Here is a 27,643-nt window from a genome sequence, read left to right as displayed (position 1 = left end):
GAGCTGGAAAGGAACAATGCCCTGTCCACCAGCCTTAATTTAAAGCATTTAAGCCCTTTGGAGCCTGCTTTCACACAGAGCTCTCTGCTCAGCCAGTCTTTAAGTGCTGCAACAATATTATCCACACTAAGAAATGCCCGGGTTGAGGTCTTCCCATAGCCCAGGCCCTTCCATTTGTGGAGGAGTGGCTGCGATTTCCCTTTGGGATAGCAAGGTAGAGAAAGAAAAAAAGTAAAGGATGGATGAACTAATGAGGCTGAGCTGATGCTGGCTGCCAGAGGGAGACTCGGAGCGGGACTTCCCCTCCTAGCTAAGGGAAACCTGATGGAGTAAGGGCTGAACGCTTCTTTTGCTCTCTGCCACCTGCTTTTCACTGAGTTCCCAGTCTGGCATGTTCAGAACCTCTGGGCAGCAGCCAAAGCCCCTCCAGGCTCCATGGCAACCCAGGTGACTTTAGCCAGGAGGACAAATTCGGGTGCTGGGAGAAGTACTGCTGCAAGGCTTGGTGCTATGGGGTGAGGTGCTGCACTGGGACCCAGAGGCACTGGGGTTTCTACAGTGATGTGACCAGCTGTTGTTGCTGATGGCATCATTTGCATCCTCATAACTCATCACAGGGGCATATTTTACCACCACTGAGGGATTAGTCAGTCTTGAAGTGTGGCAGGAGGCTATAAAACCAGTAATAAGCACATGATTATCCCCCACGGGGCTGGCTCCAGCCACAGCTGGCTTTCCTAATCTTGCACAGATCATTTTACCATGGAAAGGCACAGCAATAATAATAATAATAATAAATAATAAAAAAAAACCCCACCAAGACCAACTTTTTCAGGCATTGTAAGCTTGCTTTGATCATGCTCCGTGCTCAGCAGCCTTACCCCATTTAGACCAGCCACCCAGGTGAGCAGCCCTACTGCCAAAGGGGAAAGTCCACACATATGCCATGTACCCTGTTGTATCTCTCTGATGTTTTCCCTCTACCCAAGCTTGTGAGGTTATCAGCATCTGGGCATAACCTCAGGACATTTCTGAAATTGCTGGAGAGAGAAGAAAATAAAAAGGGAGATAAAATCCCCATTATGCAAGAGAAGAAATGGTGTTATTTTGGCTTTTTTAGATGCCTTAGTATTGGTGTATGCAGTTCAAGCTCCCTGAGAAATGTACCCTGTGGGCAACCTACACAATGCTATAGCAATGCAGCTAATGGAGCTACCCTGAAACCTGCAGGATTTAATAGCTCTTTCTAATAGTGGTTTTAACCATGCAGTGCCTTTTTTTTTTTTTTTTTTTTTTTTTTTATGGCAGGGAGAATTATTCTTGCCCTTTCATAAAGCATGATCCACAAAAACGTCTAAGCAAGCCATTTTCTACTAAGCTCTGTATTGCTTTCAAGGGGGCTAAAAGCTAGGAAATGTAACTCAAGTTACATTTCTCCCAAGTTATAGTTTCTTCTTAATTCTTTGTTTAAGTCTTGCAAGGATTTGAGAGTTGGACTCTTCTCTCTTGGCATCCACGGTTGTTTAGTTTGGCATAAAATTCAGGTATGTCACAGCCAACGAGTGTGAGCTTGTGGGTCTCACCAGGACCCAGCTTTGGGCTGAACTCAGATGTACAGCTTCCAGTCCAGGTTTCCAGTCCAGATGACCTAACAGAGGGTGTTTTCATGGCCATTGCTGTGCTGTTTAAGTAGTGAGGGACCATGACTGGATGTTGTATAAAACAAATCATAAGCAGTGGCGGGGGGAGGGGGGGAGAGGGGCAGGGGAGGAAATAAAATCAAATCGATCATCATCCATGAAAAAAATGGGAGTCAAACCAGTCCTTTGGGAACAGGCTCTGGTGCTCCTTTCCCCTTACCTTTGTGGACAACAGTGCCAAAGCCATCAGTGACAATGTTGCCTCCACACCAATTTGTTGCTGGCATCGTAGAAATTAAAGTTTGCTTTTTTCGAGCTAGAGAATGTACATTCAACCACTGCAGGGTTTTCATGATGGGCATTGTCCAGCCTGTGTCTGCATGGATGTGTGTGCATTCACTCCTCCCCCACGGCAGAACTTCTCACTTCATCTACATGTCCAGAATGTTGAAGCTTGATTTCTTGTGAACTCTTGGGTTGCTCAGATACGGGGGATGTGCCCAAGAGAGGTGGGGTGAAGTGATTAGAAGAGGAGGAGAAAGAGAAAGGGAGTCCAATGATCCGAGGAGAAGTCCTGCAGAGATGGTGCTGCTTTGTCCAGGTCCTGCAACATTACAGGGCCCCTCATGGAAGTGCCGTGGTGGCACATATGGTGAGGGACACAGCTATTGGGTTTGACATCTCTCACTTGGAGCTGATCAGTGGGATTAAGCTGGGCACCCACCCCAGTCACTCTCTCTCACACACACACCCCCCCCTCCAAGGGATTCTCCTCTGCAGCATCCTCACTTAGGAACATAAAATGGATGTCACAGCAAGATCCTGGGGACCTGACATACTTCCACCAGCACCAGACCAACCTACAGCACTAAGCAGTGCTGCCAGAGGTGCAGGCTGCTGCACCAGCACCCTGCCCGCAGCTGCTGTGAGCAGGGCAGAGACACCAGAAGATGGATTTGGTGCAGTCAAGGCATCCTTGCTGCCGTTGGCCACCCCTGCCTTCTGGGAACATGATTTTCCCCACCTGAATAGTGCAAAGCACCAGTGAGACACAGGGGTTGCAGAGCACCTATCACTGCCAGGATGTGCCTACCCTATACAGAGCTGGAGGAAAGGGCTGTCTTCTTCAGACACTGCTGATGAGCTCAGGACCATGATATCATCTCACACAGCATACAAACCAACAGGACTGGATTCACGAGCTGTTTCAGCTGGGTATTAGCCCAGTCTGACTCAGTCTTCAGGCAAGTGGCAGCAGCTCTGATGTTTGGGTCTAAAAAATATATGTATACATATACATATATATGCATATATGTGTGTGTGTGTGTATATATATATACACACACATATATATTCTGAGCCCAAACCCTACCCCAGAGCCCCACAAGGGACTCTGGGATGCTGGGCAGAGGAGATGGCAAAGTCCAGGAGGTTGGAAGCACACAGCTATGGATTGAACATGTTTGGGTGTGCAGCAACATCAGCTGCCTCCCACAGCAGACAGGGGGCTCACTATGATGCATCTCCCTCCCCGATTTTTAGGGAGGAAAGAAAAATTAAGCAAAGGAAGCAGCCAAAAGGCCATGCCAAGTCCCAGGCAGCCGGTGTGTAAGGCTGTGACCCCCACACAGTAAATCCACACACACATCCCTTGGCTTTTGTGTTGTTTCTGCCTCCCTTGAAGGCTTGGCCGTACTTTCCAGAGCAGTATATTTAGGTAATTTATTCTCCCTCAGTAAGCTCAGCTCATGGGCAGCATGTGGCTCTCTGCAAAGGTCGCTCTGCTTTCTTAGCATCAGCCCTCCAGCCAGGTTTGGCAGCTGGACACCAAGACCCACCAAAAACCTGTGTTTGTGATAGCTTCTCTTCCCTCCCCTTAGACAGCACAGAGTTACTCAGAAAACAAGTTATCCTGAAACACTGCTTGAGAGATTTCCTTTAAAATAAACATTGAGGCTTTGACACCATTTTCCAACTAAACCCATACAAAGTTTAACTTCATACAAGTCTGTGAGCTGCTTTGATATGCTTCAATTTGCTTTCGTCAACCAACACATTGCTCTAGCAGCCAGACACAGACTGAATCCAGGAGTTGGAACAGCGCCTGCAGGATGCTCCACTGCCTTCAACGGCACTTGGCAGGCTCACAGAACTGCTGTTCATGAGCACATTTGCTCCCTCAATGTCTTACCTTGCCCCAGATCCCATTTTTCTGTGGATTTTTCACTATGAGATGGTCGCTTCCAGCAGCCACAGTACTGCCTCCCAGCCCTAGGAAACAGTGACTTCGGCAACCAATACACTTTTATGGCTATTTAAGATTTGATTTAAGCTCCTGCTGTCACAGCATACAGGAAAAAAATGCTGACAAGGAAGGCTGACATGAAATGCAGGCAAGTTTCCACCACTTATCCCCAGAGAACTTCAACTAGATGTAAGGACGACATTTCTTACTATGAAGGTGGTGAAACACTGGAACATGTTCCCCAGAGAGGTGGTGGATGCGCCATCCCCAGAGACATCCAAGGTCATGTTGGACAGGGCTCTGAGCAACCTGATCTAGTTGAAGATGCTCTTACAGGTTGGATAGATGACATTTAAAGGTCCCTTCCAATCCAAAACTATTCTATGAAAACCCCATGCTAACAAGAACCACAGACCTGAAACAGACAGCTTGAGGCGTGCAAGCACAGCCGAGGCACCAGATAAGTGTCAGATCAACAGATTCTATTGACATCAGTACTTTTCACTTAAGTATTTTGGGCTCCCCAAACTAGCAAACCACTTTTTTAAAAGCTCAACTCTACATGAATTTGCATTTTCTTTTGCTGGAAAGTGCCTGATGAGATTGTAAGCAGGTCTGCTGCAAGACAGATGGACTCACCATGGGTACACCTATGATCATGGTCCAATGTTGAAGTATTTCCAGAGCCAGGTAACAAGTCATCATCTCTCCCATGTCTCCAAAGCCTGTGTGCATCTCACAGTCATAAATCAATCTCCAGGCTTTTTCAGAATTAGATTCATAACACTGAAGCCTCCGGTCATACGTACTGAAGTGCTTCATGGGAATTCATGGGTCACTGGAGTGCTTTTTGAGAAGTTGTTTTTATTTTTTTTTTAAGCTCCTCAGAAAGCAGGTACTTCAGTGGGGTTCTGAAGGGCTTATGATAATGTACAGAAGCATTATCCTGTGGTTTAAGTGTAGCAAAAATGCAAAACATGATAGCCAGCAGGATTTTAAGTCCATTCAGGGAGACGGAGCATGGCAGCTCAGGGGAAGTAGTTCCTTGCCTGAGTCTCCAGCAACTTCTCCCCACCCAGATGCACTGATCCAGATGGCAGGAAACCCTTCTTCCAGCTTTAACAGCCACACTCATCATTTTCCAGGGCATTATCCAGGCAAAGCACCCAGAAGAAACCCTAAGGCACATTGACTATGTTTGCCTAATTGGCTCAGGGCAGAGGTTTCCAGCATCTCAACTAACCCCTGTGGACAGCCCTGTTGCACTAGGAGCGGGCAGCACAAGACAGAGCACTGAATGATCCCACTGCAGGTAGAACACCCTTTATCCCTGTCCCCACAGTTTCATGGCATCCCGAGATATTTTTCAGAGGTGCTCCCACCTTCACTGTCTGGCCAGCTCTTACGGGAGGAGTTTTCAGTGAAACCCAGCAAACACATAACGTAGCAGTTTTGTCTATAAATAAATAAAAAACTCCAAAGGCCACTATAAAAAAACTTACATGTGCTGTATAACATGGCTGAAGTTGTGCCAGCTCAGGACTGCACACTATAGTGACTTTGGAAATTACCAATTTACCTGCAAATTCTCAAAACCAGAATAAATCTTTGATTTATCTTAAAAAAAAAACCAAACAACAAAACCAAAAACCCCTGGCAAAAAAACCCCACAAAAAACCAAAAAAACCCCAAAAAACCACAACACCCCCCCCCCCCAGCAAAAACAAAACAAAAAAAAAAAAAACAAAACAAAAACACAGAACCAAAACAAAACAAGAAAAAAAGTTGTGCCTCCTGGCTTTGGCAGTTTAGGGGGACAGGAAGACTCTCGGGTCATCCAGGAGGGGCAGAAAATTCTGCGATAGGTACTGGCGTGATCATAGCTACAGGAGCAGCACAGAGGAGATATAAAAAGTAGCTCTGAGAGACAGAGAAGCAGCTGGGTGCACAGAGAAGTCCTGGCTTGAACCAAGCCCCGCTCAAAACCATTGACAGAAAACATGGTAGGGGGAGACAGGTGAAGCGATGAGACCTTCCCACCCTGTCTTCTCCCATTCCATGCTTGACAGCCAACTCTACAGAGCTTAACATTGGTTGGTTTTAAATGTTACTCTTCGCAGGGTGTGAAGATTTAAAAACCACGCTTGAATCTTCTCCAAACACATGGCTTTCCTTACAATTAACTGTTATACCCTTTTAGCATTCCAACTTTGCATAGGGCATAGACCTGATCCCAACTGACATAAAAAGAGCACAGAAATCAGTAGAGCCACATGGACTTAAAGCAGTTGATGAGCCAGCCTAATTATTTATGGCTGGTACCACCCCCTGTAATTAGCCATCCCACCTGCAAGAGCTGCAGCAGCTTTAGAAAGGAGAAGCATAGGGTGAAGAAGATGGAATTTCAAAATAGCCATTAGCAACACTTGGCATTTCTTTGGCTTCTCCAGAACAGCCAAGGCAGGCATGTATCTAGAAGACTAGATCCTCTGCCAGGAAATTTAATCATATATGAGAATGATTATAACGACTTGCAATCAAGAAACCTTCCATCAGAGCATCTTGCAGCACTGTACAAGCAGTAATGAGTGAAAGCCCCTCTGCAAGGTACACCAGGACACCGTAGGCTAAACACTAACCATGTCCTGGCTTCAGGGTGTCCATCTATTTGGGTGGGAGAAGGTCCGAGATGGGTATGGGCAATCCTGGCTTGCTGCCTGCCCCTGGCCACAGGGTTTTGTCCACAGTGGCTCAGACCAGGGAGGCAATTCATGATAGAAGTCCAGAACCTGGCTGAAGACCTCATCACGTCCATGTGCTGCATGAAAAGCAACATTTCCCCCCCTTCAAAGCCCTACAAAACCAAATATTAGACAAAAATACATGTGAAGCTGCTATTGATCTTCCAGCCAAGCTTTGTGATAAAAGAACATTCTTTACTGCTTACTTCACTTTTAAAAGAACATGAGGTATCAGAGACATCACAATTCAGTTTTGCCTCCTAGAGACCAGCCAAATACCATGTTAGAGGTGGGCAAGGCTAGCTGAAATAGGAAGAGAACCCATCCAATTTCAGACCAGATTGTAAAATTAATGTTTTACCATAGTTTAATCAGTGGAGTCATTCCTGTCACCCACCCAGCTTTGCACGTGTCTAAGTAGTCTGTGGGGCTCGCTGATTTCCTTTCTCATATGCATTTTAGTAGAGTATTTTGGACTTTGTGGAAGAAAAGTGCTCTATAGATAATCCCACCAGAGTAAGAGGACTTTGGGTTATTACATATCTATCTAGAGTGGAAAATTAGATTGGCACCTCTGCACAGAAGTGAATTTCCACAAGCTCGTGGTGGCTGTCATCTCAGCATTTCATAGGAAGCTAGCCTTATATTATCCCCATTTTTCAAAGGGGATAAGCAGCAGTGGCAGCAGCGAGAGGTATCCACAGCAAAACAACACAGCCAGTATCATGGTGGAGGTTAAATGTCTGGTTTCTGGTGACCATCCTACCCACTAAGCCACACCAAATGAATTAATTATATCCCAAAAGGTAAAACAATCGCTCCAAAATGGAAACAGCTTGTGCCAGAATATAAGGCTGCTTGAAAGCCTCATGGTGACCTCCTCCAGAAGGATTCCCTAACCCACTGCAAAACCCAACTGGAGACATCATACATTTGTGCACGTGTTGGGATGTTACCTTGTCGTTGTTCCCTTCTCAAGGACAACCACTCTGAAACGTCAATGGATCTGTCCCTTGCAGCGAGGAACCACCCAAGGCTGTTCCCAGATGGGACCCTGCCTTGCCAGTAAGGATGAACAGAGTTTCTTCTGCTGTTTCCCACTCATTTTCCCATGCAGAGATTCTTGCATAAGCCTCCTGGAGGTTTCAACCCCAGTCTCTCTCCTGCTGCAACATTTTAAACTTTAAACATCAGCAGAACCACAGAGGTTCGACAAGTCCTTACTGCTTGTACAGTGCCGCAAGCATCTCTGATGGAAGGTTTCCTGATTGTATCTCAAGCCTTCCCAACTGGTGGCCTCACTAGCAGTTTTCCAGGGACGCCCAGCTTTCAGACCTGGCAAAATAGCCTCATCCTCTGCAGTGCTTGCAATTTCTGCCCAAGCAATCTTGTTTCTCAGTTCAGCAAGCCTTACTCAGACAGCTGCAGCATGTTACTTATCATTATTTATCTACCTGTTTGATCAGAAGTGAAGGGCAGCAAAGATCGGCAAGAAAGCATGTTTCAAATGACTGTGGTTCCATTTTGGCTTAGAAATTATAAAAGTCTCAGAAATTATAGGAGCTGAGCCAGCCTTTTGGGACACTGGGGACCACAGGAGTCAACTCAGAGATTAATTGAACCATTCATGAAAGGGGTTATATCACATCACTGTCTGTCACAGGACTGAAGGGGTCTCCTTCATCCTGAGTCTTACATCTTCACTCAGTTCTTCAGCACAAAAACAGCCTTATAATTGATTTTAAGTGCTCACTTGTGAACTGTCTAACCCCAACACTTACAATGCTAGTGGGAGAACTAAAGTGAGCAAAACCAAGCTCTAGCCTAAAAAACATCACAAAGCAGTGGGCTTGCTTCCAAGCTCCTGCACCCTGCACCAGCTCCAGGCTCAATTAAATTATGTTACAAATTTATATCCACTCCTTAATGAGGTACTTGCCAATTATAGGGCAATAAAAACCCAACCTGACTCAGATCTTCAGCTGGTGCAATCCTGTGTTGACTATAGCTATCTTCCCTTTCCAAAGATCTTCTCTGCAATAAAAGCACTGAGGCTATTTCCAGTTCTTCTATAGGGATGCAAAACAGGGAGAGATATAGGTTTTCCCACTCACCTTCATTAATACGGTCTTCCAACGAAGCCCAACAGAAGCAAATCTATTTTTAACCAAATTGTTCCAGCAGAAACCTTCAAAGCCTGCTATAAAAATGACTAAAGAGTATTATCTCTGGTGTGCATTGATTAAAGCCATTTTATATACCTCCAGTGGCACTGAGGGGTCTGTGCAGGCGCCCAGCCAACTCCAGACCTAGACATGTTGGTTGCTGTTATCCCAGCTGGCAGGAAGGCATATCCTAAGGAAATCTGGGATTTTTAACCCACTGCACACATCAGCATGAGTTATTGTAGAGAATCCCCATTCTAAAAGCCCAGACCAGCTCTGTCCTGAGCCTGTGAGCCCCTCTCACTGTCTGGGGCCAGGCAGGCTCTTGCAGGTTAGGAGAGCCCTGAACCACCATGGCCTCTAATGCTCAGTGGCTCAAAATTGAGCCCCTGAAACGTTAAAGGATCTGGAGTCTCAGCTTGTTCTTCAAGAAGGTGCATGTTTTTTCTTATTAATTGTGAAAGCAGTTTCTAAGAGCAGCAGGGAATAGAGGCAGGGGTAGAATTTCTCCCCCTTTTTTTGGCTATCTAAAGAGGCCCAGTTTCAGCCCCATTTTCCCACCTTTATGTCTTGAAATATCAGAAGAGGGAGGACGAGGGCCAAACCCGCTGGTTGGGTTGCCCCACTGCAATGACTGTTAGGGTCAAAAGAATGGCAAATAGGGGAGAGGAGGCAATGCAACCACCTTGCTTCACACTGTTGTAACAGCAGCATGGGATTGCAAAGGGAAATCCTTACTCCTCGTGCTGTGCAGAGATAACCAGGGCAGATGAATCTGATCATCTCCAAGGTCTCATATTTCCTGGGGAGCCCACCTGCGGGCAATGCCACATGCCCTTTGGGAAGCATGCTGGAATCCAAAAAACCAAGGGAGGGATGAGGGACATGGTCCCGGGATGGGGAAGCCATATCTCTAGCACTGGGCTGGACAGGGGCAGGCGGGCAGGTCAGGATGCAGCATCTGGTGTTGTGGCAGATGGTATCCATGTGCAGACCCAGGGCTATATGTCTCACCTATACGTCCATGGCATGCATTAACCTTTTGAGAATTCCTACACAGTGCACCCGCAGCACATCTTTTCCCTCCTGCAGCACCTGGAAATGCCACATCCTCTCTATACACACGTGTGGCTAGTCAGAAGTGAGAAAAGCCCCACATTAATCTATCTGACACAACAGCGCCTGTCACTGCCTGCCCTGCCTTCCACACAGCAGGAGCAAATACCTGTCATCCCATTCACCACACAGAAGGAGGAATACATCCAGGATGTGCCAACCCCAGCCCAGGTGCCTGGGTCAGAAAAAAGTGGTTATTACTCTGTATCCATTATTTATCAAATGAAGTCTCTGCAGCAGGACTACAATTCACTGCTCTGCTCCAGCTTGCTCATGCTCTCTTCATCTGATTTTCAATGGGAGATAATAGAAAACATTTGCAGGCTCCTCATGGTCACTGCCACAAGGCTGTTCCCCTCCTGAGGAGGTCCCAAGAGGGACCTGGGACAAGCTTTGCCCAAGAAAAAACACCCTATAGCAACAGCCAGCTCCCCTGCAGCAGCTTTGCTCCAGCCTAAAATCTATTGCACAAGTTGCTGCTGCTCCGAATGTTCAGGTGGAAATTACAATGCGAAGGCAAGTAGAAAATACCAATTATTGGAGGGTTCAAACCTGTCAGGTTGCATATACATGTAAATCAGCCATAACACACAGTTTAGTTTGAGCAATATATTAAAAAGGAAGGAAAATCTGAATTTCTTTTTCCACTGTGAGGGGTTATAAAGCAGGTAGAGGAAAGCCACAGCATGCACAACCCTGGTCACATCAGCTGTGCTTCATCTCTGCGGTGTAAAAATACATGCATGGGGAGAAAACGAATGTAAAAACACACCAGATGAACATCTCTTTTCCATTGCCCCACTTTTGGGTCAGGGTATAAATGACTAAGCAAACTGAAAAGCAAGTTAAAAAAACTGTGCTGATTTGACTTCAGCAGGTGGGTTTGCTTTTACTGAAAGCAAACCAAGTTCCTGGGTGTTCGTGCTCAGGGTTCCCAGGGAGAAATGCCACAATCCCTTAATTATGTTCAAGAAAAGCCATGATAATAGCAGAGATTCTCCTCTCCTGGTCCACAGCGCTGAAATCCATCTAGATGTGGTCACACTGGCAGCACACAGTGATAATACAGGGTAGTAAGAGTTGCAGCACATCCAGTTTCCTCAGCATGACTTTGCATTTCATTGCACACTTCTTCATTTTCATCAAGCCGTACGCCCAATCTGCACTGTGGGTAATGGGTGGTGGTGTTTTGGTGATGAAACATCCCAAACTGGGTCATTTGCATTAGTTTCGGCTAAGCCCTGAGGAATTCCAGGTTGACTCATAGACTCTAATGCAACATGATAGCCAAGCATCAGCTAGATGATCACGAGGACTCGCTGCCAGCACCCAAGCTCAGTATTGGGAGCAAATGTTGAAAAAAAGCCTTATGTTCATGGCTGAAAGTGATCCATATCTCGCTGGCTGGTTATGGCCTGTGGGTTCACAGCACAATTGAGGTGATATGAATTAACTGTGGAGGCTTTCACGACAGAAAGAGGGGAATGCCGCTGAGAGGGTAACGGGAAGCGGTGGCAAAGCCGTGGCTCTTGGATAGAGAGAAGAATGAAAGTTTGACTGTCCTGGGCAGCAGCACCTCTGCAGTACTGCACGTGTGGGGAACACACTATGCCCGCATTCACCTGGGTCCTATGTTACCCTCCAAAATTAATTACTGGTGCTCCTGTTGAAGACACATCGTATTTGGCTTTGTGCTTAACTCCAGTTGCTATGTAATTAAGTACTACCACATAATTAAATTGGATTTAGAGGGTGTTTATGCCCTGCGATGCTCCATAATTATGGTTAATTCTTCCTTTATGGCTTCTGAACATCTCTGGTGGAGCTCTGGGAGCCGCTGGGGCAGGCAGAGCAGCCTTCATCGGGCTCAGAAACATGGTGCACAGCTTTAGCACTGGAGGGCAGCATCTTGGAAAGGCCTGGCCCTGTCCCAAAGTTTTTCTTTAGAAATTCAATCTTTCCCCAGGCCTGGAGAAGGAGCAGTGCCCCCATGAGCATCATTATGGGCAAATGGTGATGCAGGGAAGAGCAGCAGCAGGAGCCATCCCAGCCTCTGCCCCCAGGCTCTCCCTGGTAAAACTGCTTTAACTCCCAGAGAAGCTGCATAAGAATACAATAAACCTTTCTGCAACATACAGGTCCATTGAGAGGAGATTTATTTCATAACTGAGTGTGAATAAACATATGGTGTGAAGTGCAGGGCTTCATGACCTTTCATGGGCAGGGAGCCCCAAGGCATGGGGCTGTCCCAGCAGCAGGGCAGCCAAGGCCATCTCAAATAGACATAGCGCTCAAAGGGCCAGGCTACAAAGTAGTCCCCTGTGACAACTCAAATCACACATCCAGCCTCATAAGTAGATGTGGAAGCGCCCAGTTTTAGCAGCCAGCAACTCCCATTAGGAGCAGGGAGTTCAGGCACTGCTGGACCAGCGTGTCACATACGGACCCAGAAGGGAGCAGGTCACCCTCCTGCAGGACATTGGACACCATGGGTCTTTATATTGGCATCAGAGATGCCTGCCTGTACATGTACATAAATTAAGACAGTCAAGACCACAATTTGCTCAGTAAAATGCTAGGATGGGCTTGGATTAGAGCCCTCACCCTTGCAAAAATGAGACTTACCCCAGTGACTCCCCAGGCTTCGCAGGGAAGCTGGCAGAAGGGAGCAGTCAAATGAGATGGTATGAAGCCAGACACGCTGGATCTGGACTTCACTTCTTGATGGGAAAATGAAAAGAGATTCTCCCCAAAAGCTTTGCACTAAGCTATTGCCTGCTTTCCTGTGGGAGCTTATAGAAGCTATTGATATATGCCATGGCAATTCAATAAAAGAATATGTAATGAAAGCAAGATATAACGTAGGCTGCAATCACAGAGTCGTGCATGAATTATTAAGCTGGTAGCATTTGCAGTCAGTTGGAGGAACTGTAGATTTCTTCCTCCACATATAGTTAGAGAAGACTGGTAAAAGCATCAAAGTATTTCATCCTTAAATATGTAATTAGTCAGCTAGGTGAAGACTGTTCCCTTGCTGAGGGCTGCTTGGTGGCAGCATGAAATTACTCGGTAGGGTTTCCCAGGTGTGGTACAGGTATTGGTGTTGGTCCTCAGCTTTGGACCCATGAGTTCAGAGGGTCCTGCCTTCAACTAGCCAGCATTAGTTCATTCCTCTAAACTTTCCATCTCTTTATAATTCCTCCAAAAGCCTGCAACATGCTGTATTTAGAGGGGAGACAAGGACTGCAATTAGGCAGAGGGCGCAGAAGGAGTTCACCAGGGAGAGGACTCTGATTGCTTGCATGTAGCAAGGACCTTCACTCTGCCATGAAGCCCAGGGAACTAATGCAATGAAAACCTTTTTAAACAGACAACTCACACATCAGTAGGTTAGTAATAACAGGGAGCTAGTGCTCCTCCCTCAGAAATCTGTGGGAGGCAGTTGGGTCTGCAGGACAAGCTGCATCTCTACATCTGCTCAGAATGGTCCTAATAGTGCAAATTAGCCTCACAACACCAAATTCGTAGTAGTTTTAAGCTGCTGAGTATCTGACCCAACTAATTCCACTATTTCTCAGCTAGCAGCTGATGCAACACAAGTGCCTTCTGGTGAGACGTGCAAATCACAACAGTTTCTCACTGGGTCATGAAACAAAGCAAAAGCAAGGTGTGCGTGTTCCCGTGCACACATCCTCACCTGCCAAGGCTGGAGGACTGCGGCACCCAGGAGTGATTTCAGCATAAAGCTCAACAATGATGCTGATGCATGGGAGCAATGGGTTCCTCTAAAACAGTGAGTGCTGCAGCTGCTGCAGCCTTTTGGGAGATCTGAAAAAAACGGTGTTGGGCTTCAGAACTTTCAATCCACCTCAGTTTCCCAGCTGTGTGGTCACCTTGGAATGGAAAGCGTATGGCTGGGAATATGACCAGGGACACCACAGAGCTGAATTTACTTCCCTATGAGTCCAGCAAAGTGGAATGAAAGCTACACAGGCTGCCATCTCGCTGCAGCATGGAGCAGGCATCATCTGCACTGAGTACTTGAGTATTTCCAGAGTAGTTTTGGGAGACTTGAGAACCATCCATCAGGGCGTTTTTTTGCTTATGGAAAATCTCCAACACACTTTTCAACATAAAAGCCCAACTAATATGCTTGGAGGTTTCACGCCTGCTTCACACACCACCATACTCCGGGCTCGCTCCCACCATTAGCAGCAGCCCTGAGCAAACCTGTTGTGGTGGTGTGGCTCCTGCCAGCCAGGCTCCAGCAAGGAACACATCACAGCTCCAGTCAGCCACCCCTGATATGGCTTGGGGACCACTGGGTGTTAGCTAATATCTGCTGCTCCTGCCGTGCCAAGGAAGCAGGCAGCAAGCTCTGTTTCTTGATGGTTTGTTGGTTGGCATTAAGGATGACTGCCAGTCAAAATTCCAAATAGATCTGATTTTCCAGTTTGTCATCTGCACCAAAAAGCAGGGCTTGTGGTTTATCCAGTGTTCAAGAGAAGAGAATGCAATAAATTCATATAAATATGTATATACACATATATCTCTATGTGCTCTGGGTAGATTCAAAGGTTTCTCAACCAAAACAAAATGTTCACTTAATTTTCACATTTTTAGTCACTTCAAAATACACAAAGCAATTCACCAAAACTGGCATGAAAATAGAAATATCATTGGACCATCCAAACATTAAATTATTTCTACAGAATACTGGAGATAAAACTGCTGGCATCATCCTCATTGTGCAGATCTGATGTCCCTGCGCCTGTCCCACAGCAGCCCCTGGGGCACAGTTTTCACTTGCTATGTTCAATAAAAAAGGGGCTGCAGATGCTGCTGGGGCACACAGCACTGCATTTTGGGGTGATGCTGCCCCCCTCACCCCCAAACCACTCCCACACCTTTAATGACTTCTTGGCACAGCTGCTCCGACAATCACCACACACAGGTTCCCTTTTGCATTCCTAGCACCGAGTCACTCAGATACAGCCCATCAGCAAAATGTAAAAATAGCTGAAAATACATAATTAGTTTGGATGCGCTGTGGATTTAATACAGTTTTTCTGTTTCCTCCTTTGCTGGCCCATAAGACATATTTCCTCCTTTGCTGGCCCTCTTTTCCCAATGGGAAGAGGCCATTAGGGAGGGAAAGAGAGCACTTTGCTGTGGTATATGTTTAGCAAAAACCCTCAAATATTTTTCTCAGTTTTATATTGTGTGTATTTTTTATTGAGCATCATACAGAAATTGCAGCAGATCGATTCTTTCACAGCTCCCCAAAGTTGAAATGCTTTGGAGCTGAGAGCTCAGTGCCTGCCAAACTTCATAACTAACTTTAATAACTCTTTAATTTAAACTTTAATTCAAATGCTTATGTTTCTGGGGAACTGTAGGGGAAAAAAAAGAAAAAAAAAGGGCAAAGCAAACCAAGGAAACCACATCTAGTTAAATAAAGCAGCGGTCCCAAGCTTGTGCTGTGCCAGAGGCAACTGGAGATCAACTGTCCTGTGGTGGGTGAATGGAGAGGCATTGTCTCAGCCTGATGGAAAGTGAAGAAGACATTGCCATCAACTGCTGGGAAAGTGCCAGGCTCAAACCTCCCTTCACTGCCCTGGCTGTGAGGCTTTCCAAGGCCATGGATGGACCAAAGCCCACCCATGGGGATGGGTGGACTAAAGCCCCGGGAACACCACTAGCTTGGAGTTTTATCTGAATTTGGTGACAATGAAGGCAAAATTTAAAAAAAGACTAAAAAGCACCCCAGATAAATTTGCCCTAATGCAACTAATTTTACGCATGAAATGACCACAGAAATTTGCCTCTTTTATCTTGTACAGGGAGAAAAACAAAGATAGTCCTGGATCTGTTCACTTCGTTCACAATAGTTTCTAATGGTTCTGTTGCTGCCCATGGGCAGCACCAGCTGGGCTGGGAAGCACTGCGAGGACAGGCGGACAAGGAACCTAATGCAGGAAAATTAATGCAACTTCTCTTCCCCGGTAGACAAGCCTCAAGCTGTCAGATCGTGTATGGGCCCTGGAGCTCTGTCAGCAAAATCACTGCACTAACCCACCCCGGGTGAGCTCATGGTGATGGGGTCTTTAGGGAAAAGCAAATCACTGACAGGAAGAGCAGGAGACAAAGCAGAACCAGATAGGGAATGGAGATGACAGACCCTGGGAATGCATCCACAAATTTGGCAGGGTTTCAGAGCTGTCAGTCCAAGCCTCCAGGAAGATGTTAAAGATTAACAGGGATGTATAGCTCAAATGGTCTGCTCTGGGTTGGATGACACCAAGAAGCATCCTCCTGCCCTGCAGAATCCTGGTGTTTCTATTGAACCAGCCTGGTTTGGGCTGGGGACAGCTACAACAGGGTGGCTTTTCACGATTTCACAGCAAAGACCCCTTCCGGTGGCAATTAAGCCTGACCCAGCACCTAATCAATACCGGATTACTTTTTCTTTCTTTTTATTCCTTCCATGATCCTGTTTCTAATAACAATAAAAAAGAGAAAGCTGCCTTTGTACCATGCCACAGCAATGCCTCTACCCACACAGCATCACCCCCCACCCAAGGCCACCATGCTGAAGCAGGGCTGGAGGGGGATGCCATGATTTGCCACTCAGAAATGACAGCTGGGCAGTATCCTCCCAGTGTCCACTGTGATGAATATACCAATAAAGAGATTCAGATCAATAAGCCTGGCGGTTTCTACTGGCAAATGAATGCTTTCAGTCTATGGGTTAGAGAGTTGTTAACTACCCAACCTGATCGCTGTCACTAGTGAGCAATCTCTGCCATGTATCTGCTCACCCTGCTTTATCCACTGGCCTATCTCCCACTCCCTCATTCCTGCATCCATCTGGAGCCCTTTTCTTCCCATCCTTTGGCTCCAGTTGTGCTCATAAACAGGCTCTGGTGTTTCTGTTGAACCATGCTGGAGAAGGGAGGGGAAGGATTTCATATCCCCATGTCTAAGCTGCTCATGTAATCCTGCAAGGAGGCTTGCTTTGAAGATCTGGCCCAGCTCAGTGCAGCTGGCTCATAGCTACAATTACTTCTACTCTGAGCACACACATAAAAGCCAAGTGAGAGGCCAAGGAGCGGGTAGTTAGCCTCAAACACCGACAAGTCAAAGGCAGCCAGTGCTAATTAGTCCCTCTGTCTTTCCCAGTCACGGCTACCCCATTGCACAGGACAAGAAGTCTCTCCATGGGTCAGCTGGGGCCACCCAGGAGCCTCAGGAGAGCCCAGAAAGCAAAGAAGGACTGGGGAGCCTCAGGAGAGCCCAGAAAGCAAAGAAGGATTGGGGAGGGGGGTGACGGAGTCGGAGAGTGCAGCCCCAAATCACCACTTATGGAGCATTGATCCCACCTCTCTGTCATCTCCTGTGCCCTCCTTCTTTCTGTCTTCTGTGAGCATGGTCAGAGCCACCACAGGTGCTAAGGGGAAGGAGTTATTTCCATTTTTCTTGCTTTTCCTAAAACCAGGGAAAAAAAGAGTCTACCAAAGGAGTCCCAGGTGCCTGCTCATGAGAAGGAAGCATTAAGCAGGGAGCAGAGAAGAAAAGGGCAGCAGAAACATTGCAGTAATATGGGATAATAACCCTGCAAACGCTGTGAGGCGGCTGAATAGTGATATTTTCTGGAGTAGTGTGGTATTGTAGGAAAGGAATCAGTAAACAAATATTTTCACTCAGCAGTAGGGGAAGGGGGGAGGCACAGCTGCTCCCTCGGGATGAACTCCAGAGCAGGAGAGTCATTAGAAGTAAGGAAGGGCAATTGCTCAAGATTATGGTCATAGAAGATACCAGCAAGGTCAGAAGTGGTGAGTGGCCCCAAGCACGGCTCAGCTGTGTATCATACCTGAACATCATGCTGCCATCCTCTCCTTCCCCCAGAAAAAATCCTAAACTGCTGGAGTCTTGCACCTGCCCTGCAAGGTCAGCTCCTATGGCTTTGAGAAGACCCCACAGGACTAGGTTGGAAGCATCCACCAAAAGCCATCAGGATATCATCCCCTCATCCCCACCATCCTGCATGTCATGCCCATGATGGCCAGCATGCCCTAGTGCGGACCAGCTGTGAAACCTAATATAGCTTTGGAGATTTGGCTTTAAGTGTCTTGTTGGAAACACTGAACCTGCCACTCCTTTGCACCTCTATTTCCCAGTTTCAGGATATCAGTTTCAGGATATCAGCTACTGTGATAGGCAGCTGAGTCAGACCAGCTTGATGTCCCATCTCCTTTTGCCACCAAATATCCCAGAAGAAGGATCATGTTGTAACTGGCAGATATGGTAATTTGCACCTCTCCACACTGTGGTCCTTCAAGGCAGGTCCCATGCAAATGGGTCACCCCAGCTCTTGAGCTTTTTAAGTCCTTGAGGTTTGAAGTCCTTCTTAACCCATATAGTCCCACATGCTTATTCCTAGTCTTCATTCCTATTCCTATATGAATGGCTAAGCCCTGTTGGAGTCTAAATACAGAGTTTTTAAAGTTATCATGAATTAAAGCTGGACACTGCAAAAGCCATGTCTTAGCTTTGAATAATACCTAAACCCCACAACTTCTTGGAGCTTTGGTAAAAGTTCTGGTGATGCAGCGAGAAGGTCCTCAGCTTTTTGCATCTTTTTACCAGCACTGTAAAGAGCCTGTTGATCAGATTTAATGTGCCTGCTGCATCTTTTGCACTACTGGTGCAGAAAGAACCACAAAGCACATCTCCAGCATTCACCAGTCCAGGTCCTACAAACCCTCAAGGTAGGGAGCCACAAACACAGCAATTTACATTCCCTTCTAAAACGCTGCAAGAAATCCAATTGATCATTTGCAGCTATTAGATGGAAATCTTTAATTAGCTGTTCTGACCCTGAAGCAGTGCTAGGGCTCAGCTGAGAGCCTTTAACCACGGCACAGCAGCAACATTCTAGCAATCCTACATGGCTTAAGTGTAAACTATACCCTGCAAAGAAAACACAAGGCAAACGCTATCACTGAGTGCAATGACGTTGCAGATACAGCCTCATCTGCCTGTTAGCACTATCTTCTGATGGACCAGGAAGTAATTCCTCATGGCAAACCAGTTGGATTTAAGTATTGGTCAGCAGACAACAGTCTCAATGAGTAATGGGGGTGAATCCATTCCCAGCGCAACTAGGCTGGCACCAATGATTTTAGGCTGGAGATGAACGTGATCCTTCAAGGCTGGATTACCACCCGGGGTCTCGCAATCAATACCAGAATGAGAAGTTGTGTTGTTCCAAATCAAGGCAAGATTAACCCATAATCCAGAGCACTTGTGGGGGGTGAAGTCACTTTAACAGGAGGGATTTGCCTGCTCAGAGCATCGACCTGAACAAGCTGGAGCCTGCCTGGTGTAATTTAACAGTGTTCAACATCAAGGCTGCCGTTCCTATAGCTACTGAAGGAAACTTAGCAACCCTGGGCAAAGCTCCTGGGGCACAGGAGATAACTGAAGGAGAGCACAGGGATGCGTCACCATCACTCATGCATTAAACCTTACACACCATAATGATGCGGCTCGTAAATCAGACCCCATACAGTGTGGTTTTGCTGAAAACACAGGTATTTTGTGCTTTGTTAGTACCAGATTAATGGTTTCCTTAAAAAAAAAAACAACAAACAAACAAACAAACAAAAAAAAAAAAAACAAAAACCAAACAAAAAAAAAACAAACCAGAAAAACCCCCAAAAAACCAAACAAACCAAAACCTAAAAAACAATCAAACAACAATAAGAATCTGCCTCTGTCACTGTACAAGGGCTATGGCAGGGTCTCCCTGCCAGGTATGGGCTCCACTCAGGGTTGATTTAGGTTCCACGAAAACCAGCAGAACTGTGTGTCTGTCAAGTCAGTCCCACATCTCTCCAGATGACTTTCTCTTGAAGGACTTGTCTCTCTACACTGAGCACAGTTTCAGCATTAATACCAACCATGCTCTTTCTTCTGTGTTCCCAGGTCCTCCCCACACTTGGCTGACCACGGCTGGCTTAGAAGGCTCTTTTCCCCAAGAAAATGGGGACTGACAGTGAAAACCCAGTCCTGAGGAATGTGCTCATCAGCTTTAACTTGCTTCTGCTGGGTGCTGTCCTCAAGCCTTTTGAGTGCCGGCTAGAGGTGACAACAGAGCCAGCTGAGAGGCCAGCAGTGGATGAGAAGGGTAGCCTGTCCAACTGCAGCCCACCTATCAAAGAACAGCCCATGGTCTTCCACCACATCTACAACATCAACGTCCCCCTGGACAGCTGCTGCTCCTCCATGTTCAAGTCTTCAGTTGAGGAGGTGAGTTCAGAAGACGACCAACTGGCGGAATATGCGGAGCAGACCTCTGACAGCGAGAGCCGGGTCACCTTCACCCACAGGATAAACTTGCCCAAGCAGGCCTGCAAGTGCTCCACCTCCCTCCCGTCCCTGCAGGAGCTGCTGAGCAGGATTGAGATGCTGGAGAGGGAGGTGTCCATGCTCCGGGACCAATGCAACTCCAATTGCTGCCAAGAAAATGCAGCCACAGGTAGTAATGCCATCCTGTTAGCTCTTGCTGGGGACTGAGGGATCAAGTGAAAGGCAGGAGAAATAAATACAAAACTGGTAATGCCACACAGAGTGGCAACAGAGGAAAACCTATATCTACCTATGATGTGGCTGTGGCTTTCAGGGAAAAGCTCATCTTAGGGCCCCCGAGGCAGGAAAACCCCGAGGAGGGATTTGGTCACTTGAGCCCCATGCCTCACTTGCTGCGGAAACTCCATAGCCAGAGCTAAAGCCCCATTTTGATAAAATTACGGCTGGAAAGGGCTGAGCAGGGTGATCTCCCAACTCTGCAGTCCTTGCAATGATGTTAGATCTGCCACTGCTTGTGGGACTGGGAGGAGAGACATAGCTGATGCTTTCCCCAGCTGTCCCTCAGCTGAAGGAAGCACTTCAAGAGCCATCAATAAACCCCTTCATCTTCTCTGTAGAAGGAGCGAATGTGTATGAAAAGCTGAGCTTGAAAAAATAAATAAATAAAAATTTCAGAGAATAACTTCTGTTGCCATGAAAGATGCAAACAAAATTTATAAAAAAGGCACAAAACCATCAAGAGGATACTTTAAGTGAATAAAAACGTGCAGTTTGTGAAGCTCTCCAAGAGCCCCCATTAGGGGTACTCCATCAAAGATAGCCCCTCATTTCACCACGGCCATTCCTCAGAGATGGGGAAGCAGCATACAGCTGAAATGAGGTGGGTTAGGAAAGGTTTGGGCTAGAGGCTGCATTTCGATAGGGCAGGAGCCAGCATACTGATAGTTTTCCTTACATCTTGGGGAGGTCCGTAAGAGGGTCTGTTAAAATCACATAGAAAACAGGGTAAAACCTGTTTTAAAGAAATTTATTTGAAACTCTGATCAGCCCATTTGGGTTACTTGCTGCATATGCAGATAGTACCATTAAATATTCATCACTTGGTGGAGTCTCCACTCCGATCACAGATGTGCTGAGCTAAAACTGGAGTAATTTCATTTATTTTTACCAGAGTTGCTTTCAATTTGCTGCACTGAAAAGAAGACCAGGATCCCTACCCCACCACCTGAGGCATTTCCCCAAGGAAAGCTGCTCTCTTCCAACACATTTACAAGAATCCTCTCTCCTCTTTTGATAACTAGAGGCTGAGATCTGAAAAGATCCTGATTGTCATTCTCAGTATTTGTAGTTTAGATGGGAAGCATCCTGCAAAGTAACCCACATGGTTCTGTCTAGCGCAGCATATAACTGAACCCCTTTTACATGAGGGTCTTCTGCATCCCCCATAGGAAATGATGCTCAGATAGCTCAGCTAGGGTGGAAAACTTAGTTGAGGGACAGAGTCCTGCGGTTTTGGGTCTTCATGGTGCAGAGGATTCCCAAGGGTCAAGGAAGCACAGAAAGGGTTTCTGTTCATCCTCAGTTCACGAAAGGAAGAAAAGCAGTAAAAAATAGCAAAGAAACATTAGCCTGGCTGTGATAAACCGTAAGCTGGAGCAATAGGTCCATGTTACAGGGCACAACAGGGGAGCACTGGCAATGTCAGAGTGACTGATGCCTTCATCCCTGGGCACCCCTCCTCACCCTACAGTGTCCTGTGCAAGGCTGCTGGGTAAAGGGGGAACATTAGAGGTGATGGCTATGGTGGCCATGTGCTTTCCCCACTTTCCACAAACCCAGCACACCCAGACCCCTGACACTCTGTACAAAGCCAACAGCTCTCTCTTAATCAGGCTCACCAGGATAGGGATGAAGATGATGTCTGTGGGTACATACCTGTTTCTTGTAGGAGAGTGAGCAAGCGGGCTAGGATCTCTCACCTGTAAAAAGGAACAGTGGATGGAGAGGAGACAACAGGAGTCATGGCTGGTGCAGAGGACTTGGCCAGGGAAGGCTTTTTCCCAGTAAGAGGTCTAGGGAGGTTCCCATCAACTGAGTGCTGAGCCAGCTGATGGGAACCAAAGGGAGCACTTGTTCTCCAGCAAGGCTGATGGCACTCATAGTTCTGGAGGCCAGTGTTCCCAAGGGGACAGACAAACTCCCGGACACCCACCCAAACCCCTCCATGAGCCCATGTCAACAATTCTGCCTCTGCCAGCCCTACAGCCACAGGCTCCCCGGAGCTGGGCATACTCAGCCAGAGGGAGGACCATCCCCTGCTTACCCCACATCTTTTCTCCCTTCCCCACAGCCCATCACTGGGCTGACCTGGGAGGCTCTGACCCTTGGTCCTGCATCCTTGCAGGGCAGCTGGATTACACCCCGCAGTGCAGCGGCCATGGGAACTTCAGCCTGGAGTCCTGCAGCTGCGTATGCATGGAGGGCTGGGCGGGCAGCAACTGCTCTGAGCCCCGCTGCCCCCGGGGCTGCTCCAGCCGCGGTGTCTGCCTGGAGGGCCAGTGCATCTGCGACAATGACTATGGGGGTGAGGACTGCTCCCAGCTCCGCTGCCCCAGCGGCTGCGGCTCCCATGGGCTCTGCGTGGATGGCGAGTGCATCTGTGAGGAGGGTTTTGCCGGGGAGGATTGCTCCCAGCTGCGGTGCCCCCGTGACTGCTCAGGGAAAGGCTACTGCGTTAATGGCACATGCGTCTGCCAGGAGGGCTACGCTGGGGAAGACTGCGGGTGGCTGCACTGCCCCAAAGCCTGCAGCGGCCGTGGGGTCTGCCAGGATGGTCTCTGCATCTGCGAGGAAGGCTACGAAGGGCAGGACTGCTCATCAGGTAGTGGGGGCATGCGTGGGGAGAGACAGACCCTAATGTATGAGTAAGAGCTTCAAGGTGCCCAGAGCACTATAGAAGCATCATGAAGCCTGGGAGAAAGCCATACTTGGCAAAGCATGTCGCATAGAATGTGCACATAGACTGACTCCCTGCTGTCACTGTCCCTTTCCCCAAAGACACCAGAGGCAAAAGTTTGGGAGGTGAGCAAAAAGACAGTGAAGTTTGCCCCAGCACTGTTGGCAAACCCTTGGTGTAAAAGCAGTTGCAGTCAGGTTCTCCTGAGCCTTTGCCTTGCTATAGCAGTTAATACAATCACAGATAGCATGTAACCCCAAGCCCAAAGCCCATGTCCATGTCCCACCAGCAGACCTATGCACCTTTCTCCACAGCGAGGTGAGAGGATAAGGCACGCATACCCTGATGCTTTCCTTACCTCTGCCCTTCCTATCAGTGGCTCCGCCTGAAAACCTGCGAGTGACAGGGATCAGTGACAGCTCCATCGAGCTGATGTGGGACAGCAGTGGGGCTGCCACCGAGTACATCGTCTCATACCAGCCGGCATGGCCAGGAGGCACCCAGCTCCAGCAGCGAGTGCCTGGGGACTGGAGCAGCACCACCATCACGGAGCTAGAGCCAGGCGTTGCCTACAATGTCAGCATCTACACAGTCATCAGCGATGTCTTGAGTATCCCTGTTACCTCCAAGGTGGTGACCAGTAAGTATCCTACTGCACTTCTCACGTGGTACCGGATAACTGGAGGTGATGCTCAAGCTGGTTCTCGTTTTCCATAAAAGCCTTCTAGCAGAAGAAACTTGAGCCTTAAGAAAACCCCAAAAATATTTGGTATATTTTAATCCTCATTTCTATCTGTATGGGGATATAGGAAAGGGGAAAATGTGTCCATCCTGTGCAGAAGGACTCGGTCCAGATGAAAACCTGAATGACTAAAAATCAAAGAAACTTTCACTGTCTGACTGAAACCCTCTCTTATACGGCCCAAAATATTACACTTATTTCCTCATAGAAAATATTGGAATATATCACAGAAGTCACAGGTTCTCCTCCCACTCCTGGATGGGTTCCCCATGATGAATCCCCATAACATGGGTGGTAGCACAGCAAGAGGGGATGCTGCTGTGCCTCAGGAGATATATAGTCCTGACAGGGCCATGATGCACAGAGGAAAATGGGAGTAACAAGCTGTAACAGCAACCTCCAGAAGGGATCCTTGGAAACTAAAGATACAGAGGGCAGTGGGAAAACAACCTATCCAGACAACCCTTTTGCAAGCCCATCATTCTCTCTGTTCACACAGTAATGCAATGGGATTCTTCAGTGTCCAGCAGCCCAGGAATTTCCCTCCTCTCCCTCCAACCCACCCAGGGCGGGGACAAAGGGACTCTGGTAACAGCTACCAAAAGGTTCTCTGTTTTCGTTGCCCAGATAACAAAATAGCCACAGGGAGCAGGGTGGGGACAGGCAGCACCCACACACCCATCCTGCTCTGCTCACCACCCCACTGCTCCCTTCCAGACCTTGCTACACCGCAGGGCCTGAAGTTCAAGACCATCACAGAGACGACAGCGGAGGTGCAGTGGGAGCCCTTCTCCTTCCCCTTCGATGGCTGGGAGATCAGCTTCATCCCCAAGGTACTGCTGCCACATGCATGGCATCGTGGGGTACACCCGGTCACCCTAACAACACCAAGCAATCAGATCTTAAATTAGCTTCCAATTACACCCCCTTCAAGAAACCCAAACTTAGTTTGAAATCTGTTTGCTTCACATCAGACAACCCCAACTACCTCAACTCACAATTGGCAGCTTGCATTTCCCCAGCAGTCTTTCGTGTCAAGACATACTGTCCTCACAGAAATTCCACAATAAAATCAGGAGACAAGCATATAGAATCATAAAATCATAGAATCAACTAGGTTGGAAAAGACTTTTAAGATCATCAAGTCCAACCTTTACCCTATGACTGCCAAGACCACCACTAAACTGTGCCACGAAGGGACTCATCTACATGTTTTTTGAACACTTGCAGGGACAGTGATTCCACCACTTCCCTGGGCAGCCTGTTCCAATGCCTGATCACCCTTTCAGGGAAGAAATTTTTCCTAATATTCAATTTAAACCTCCCCTGGTGCACCTTGAGGCCATTACCTCTTATCCTATCACTCATTACTTTGGAGAAGACTGACCCCACCTCACTACAACCTCCTTTTAGGTAGTTGTAGAGAGTGACAAGGTCTCCCCTGAGCCTTCTCCTCTCCAGACTAAACAACCCCAGTTTCCCCAGCCGCTCCTCATCAGACTTGTGCTCCAGACCCTTCACCAGCTTAGTTGCCCTTCTCTGGACCTGCTCCAGCACCTCAAGGTCTCTCTTGCAGTGAGGGGCCCAGAACTGAACACAGTATTCGAGATGCAGCCTCAAATACCAAGTACAGTGCCAAGTATAGGCAGATGATCACTGCCCTGGCCATGCTGGTCACACTATTTCTGGTATAAATGAATAAACCTTCCACCCATGCTACCTCTTGCTGTCACCCCCTCTTTTTCCCTTCCATCTCCTTCACCATGACTCTTCCTCCTCCTCCCCTTCCTCACCCCCGCTCTCTGCACACTAAGTTACCCAAAGCTGTCTGGATTGAATCAAGCAGCTGCCAGTTCTCAGACAACAACCATCAGCATCCCTGAGTCCCACACACATCTAATTCCTGCCATGGAATTTTAGTTGCAGTGATGAACAGGTAGAAATTGTGCCAGAAAAGATGAAAGGATGAAAATGTTGCCCTAAATATCACATATTTTCTATGCATGGCAACGAAAATTGTACATCAAGTGTTTTATCTATATTCATAATTTCTACACCATTTAGCCATAAGTATAGCTTCAATTGTATATGGAGCCTCTTTACAAGAGCATTCAAGCCCCAGCAGTAAAAGAAATGCTGATTAAGAGCTCAATTATGATGTTTTCACTTGTACAAAACCCTCGCTGGAGTCGAAGGCAGCTCTGGGCAGCCGAGAACTGCAGAACTTGGCCCGAAAGTTTTAAATGGTCTTAACTGTAAAGTATCATTATACAGCAGGAAGCAAGGGCCCAATAGCTTTAAATAACTCATTCCCTCATTTCCAAAAAGGCTGGAAGGATCTGGGTGCAATTTCAGGTACAGCCACATGTAAATTTTGTCAGAAGTCAAAGTTCAGGTACTGCAGGTATAAATCCTAGGATAATTTTAATTCACCATCAGGATAAAAGCCAAAATGATAAGGCAACATCAGGGAAAAGCTTCTGGCAGCAACAAATAGCTATCTTTCAAATGTTTCACTGATACCCAGGAATTAAGCTCAACAGCATCCCCCTGAAGCAGATAAATGGGGATATAACCATTTTATGGTGAGGAATTGCCAGGATAGAAGCAAACTTCTCCCAGCAGGGTCATCATCGATAGGTTTTTCTCAAGCCAGCACAAAAATACGAACTGTTGGTCCTCCTTTCCATTTTTAATCTTAAAACTTAAACCCACATATTAGGATGTAAAGGAAGAGATAAAGTGCAAAAGGAAGGCTGTTCCTGGATGCAGGTTTTTGGGGCAGGTTTACATTTTCCATAAAAGCCTTGAGCCTTAGGGGGAAAAAAAAAAGCAACAAAATATTGGGTATATTTTTATCTCAGAGCTCACTGGGCTCTGAAGCTCTTGCATCCATTAGTCAAGCACATGATCCTGCTCTGTAAAGGCACAGTTGTGCTCTTGCCTGTCAGCTACCAAAACTGGACTCTGTCCAGCCTCCATCACCAGCTTTTCTCCTAAAACAAGGCAGAGGGTGCTGTCTCCTTCACTGCCTGGAGGCAATGCTTGCTTAGGTGAATGCCATACCCCAAATAAATCCAGAAGCTAGTCCCAAAGGCTAAAACCAACAGAGTTATAACAGCAGCATCACAAATAACCTCAATAAGCAAAACTGAGCTTGCTCTGTCTTCCTGAAAACTGGATGAGAGGATGCTTATTTGGTCCCCAGCATCCCTGCGGGGATGCTCACACCTTCCTGCACAGGAATTCTCCTTCCATGGTTCCTGTGATGCTCTTGTCCCCTGAAAGCCGGGTCAGGTGGGGACTGCCCATCTGCTGCCTGCACTGGAGATGCAATGGGAAAAAGATGAAGCAAAGACAGATTTAGAAAAGAAAAATAGGAAAGGTAAGATGGCAATTTATGGCTAGAATGGAAGATTTCCTGTTTAATGAGAAAAGAGGTGAATATGAATTGAGAGCTATGTGCAAAGATTTGTTTAGTGTGTTATTAGTGAAGACAGCAGCAAGAAAAGATCCTTTGTCTAAACACTGGCAGGAAAGGTGACATTTGCAGTTGCTTAAAGCTTTACAATTTTTCAGAGCAAAACCACAAAGTATAACGATTTTAATAAAGATACTTAAAAGGCAGGGGGTGACAAAATAAAGTCCTTACAGTTTCATACCT

General features: G+C 47.0%; 1 protein-coding gene and 1 long non-coding RNA gene across 2 annotated transcripts in view; one reads left to right on the top strand and one right to left on the bottom strand.

Moving 5' to 3' along the window:
* The window catches only part of TNR (tenascin R), a 78,195-nt gene that overhangs the window by 24,414 nt on the left and 26,138 nt on the right, over window positions 1-27,643 (top strand). The window contains exons 2-5 of the mRNA XM_030493486.1: window positions 19,898-20,450; window positions 22,686-23,162; window positions 23,614-23,877; window positions 24,697-24,812. Of these exons, the coding sequence (XP_030349346.1) occupies window positions 19,955-20,450; window positions 22,686-23,162; window positions 23,614-23,877; window positions 24,697-24,812 (1,353 nt within the window). The 5' untranslated portion in view covers window positions 19,898-19,954. The remainder of the gene's footprint in view (window positions 1-19,897; window positions 20,451-22,685; window positions 23,163-23,613; window positions 23,878-24,696; window positions 24,813-27,643) is intronic.
* The window catches only part of LOC115611105, a 38,629-nt gene that overhangs the window by 4,678 nt on the left and 6,308 nt on the right, over window positions 1-27,643 (bottom strand). Inside the window, exon 2 of the long non-coding RNA XR_003992468.1 lies at window positions 22,217-22,260. This is a non-coding gene — a long non-coding RNA (uncharacterized LOC115611105). The remainder of the gene's footprint in view (window positions 1-22,216; window positions 22,261-27,643) is intronic.

The sequence above is a fragment of the Strigops habroptila genome, chromosome 8 (genome assembly GCF_004027225.2).
Source record: "Strigops habroptila isolate Jane chromosome 8, bStrHab1.2.pri, whole genome shotgun sequence".
NCBI lineage: Eukaryota > Metazoa > Chordata > Aves > Psittaciformes > Psittacidae > Strigops > Strigops habroptila.
Note: the sequence above shows the minus strand (reverse complement) of the source record. Positions and strands in the feature narration are given on the sequence as shown.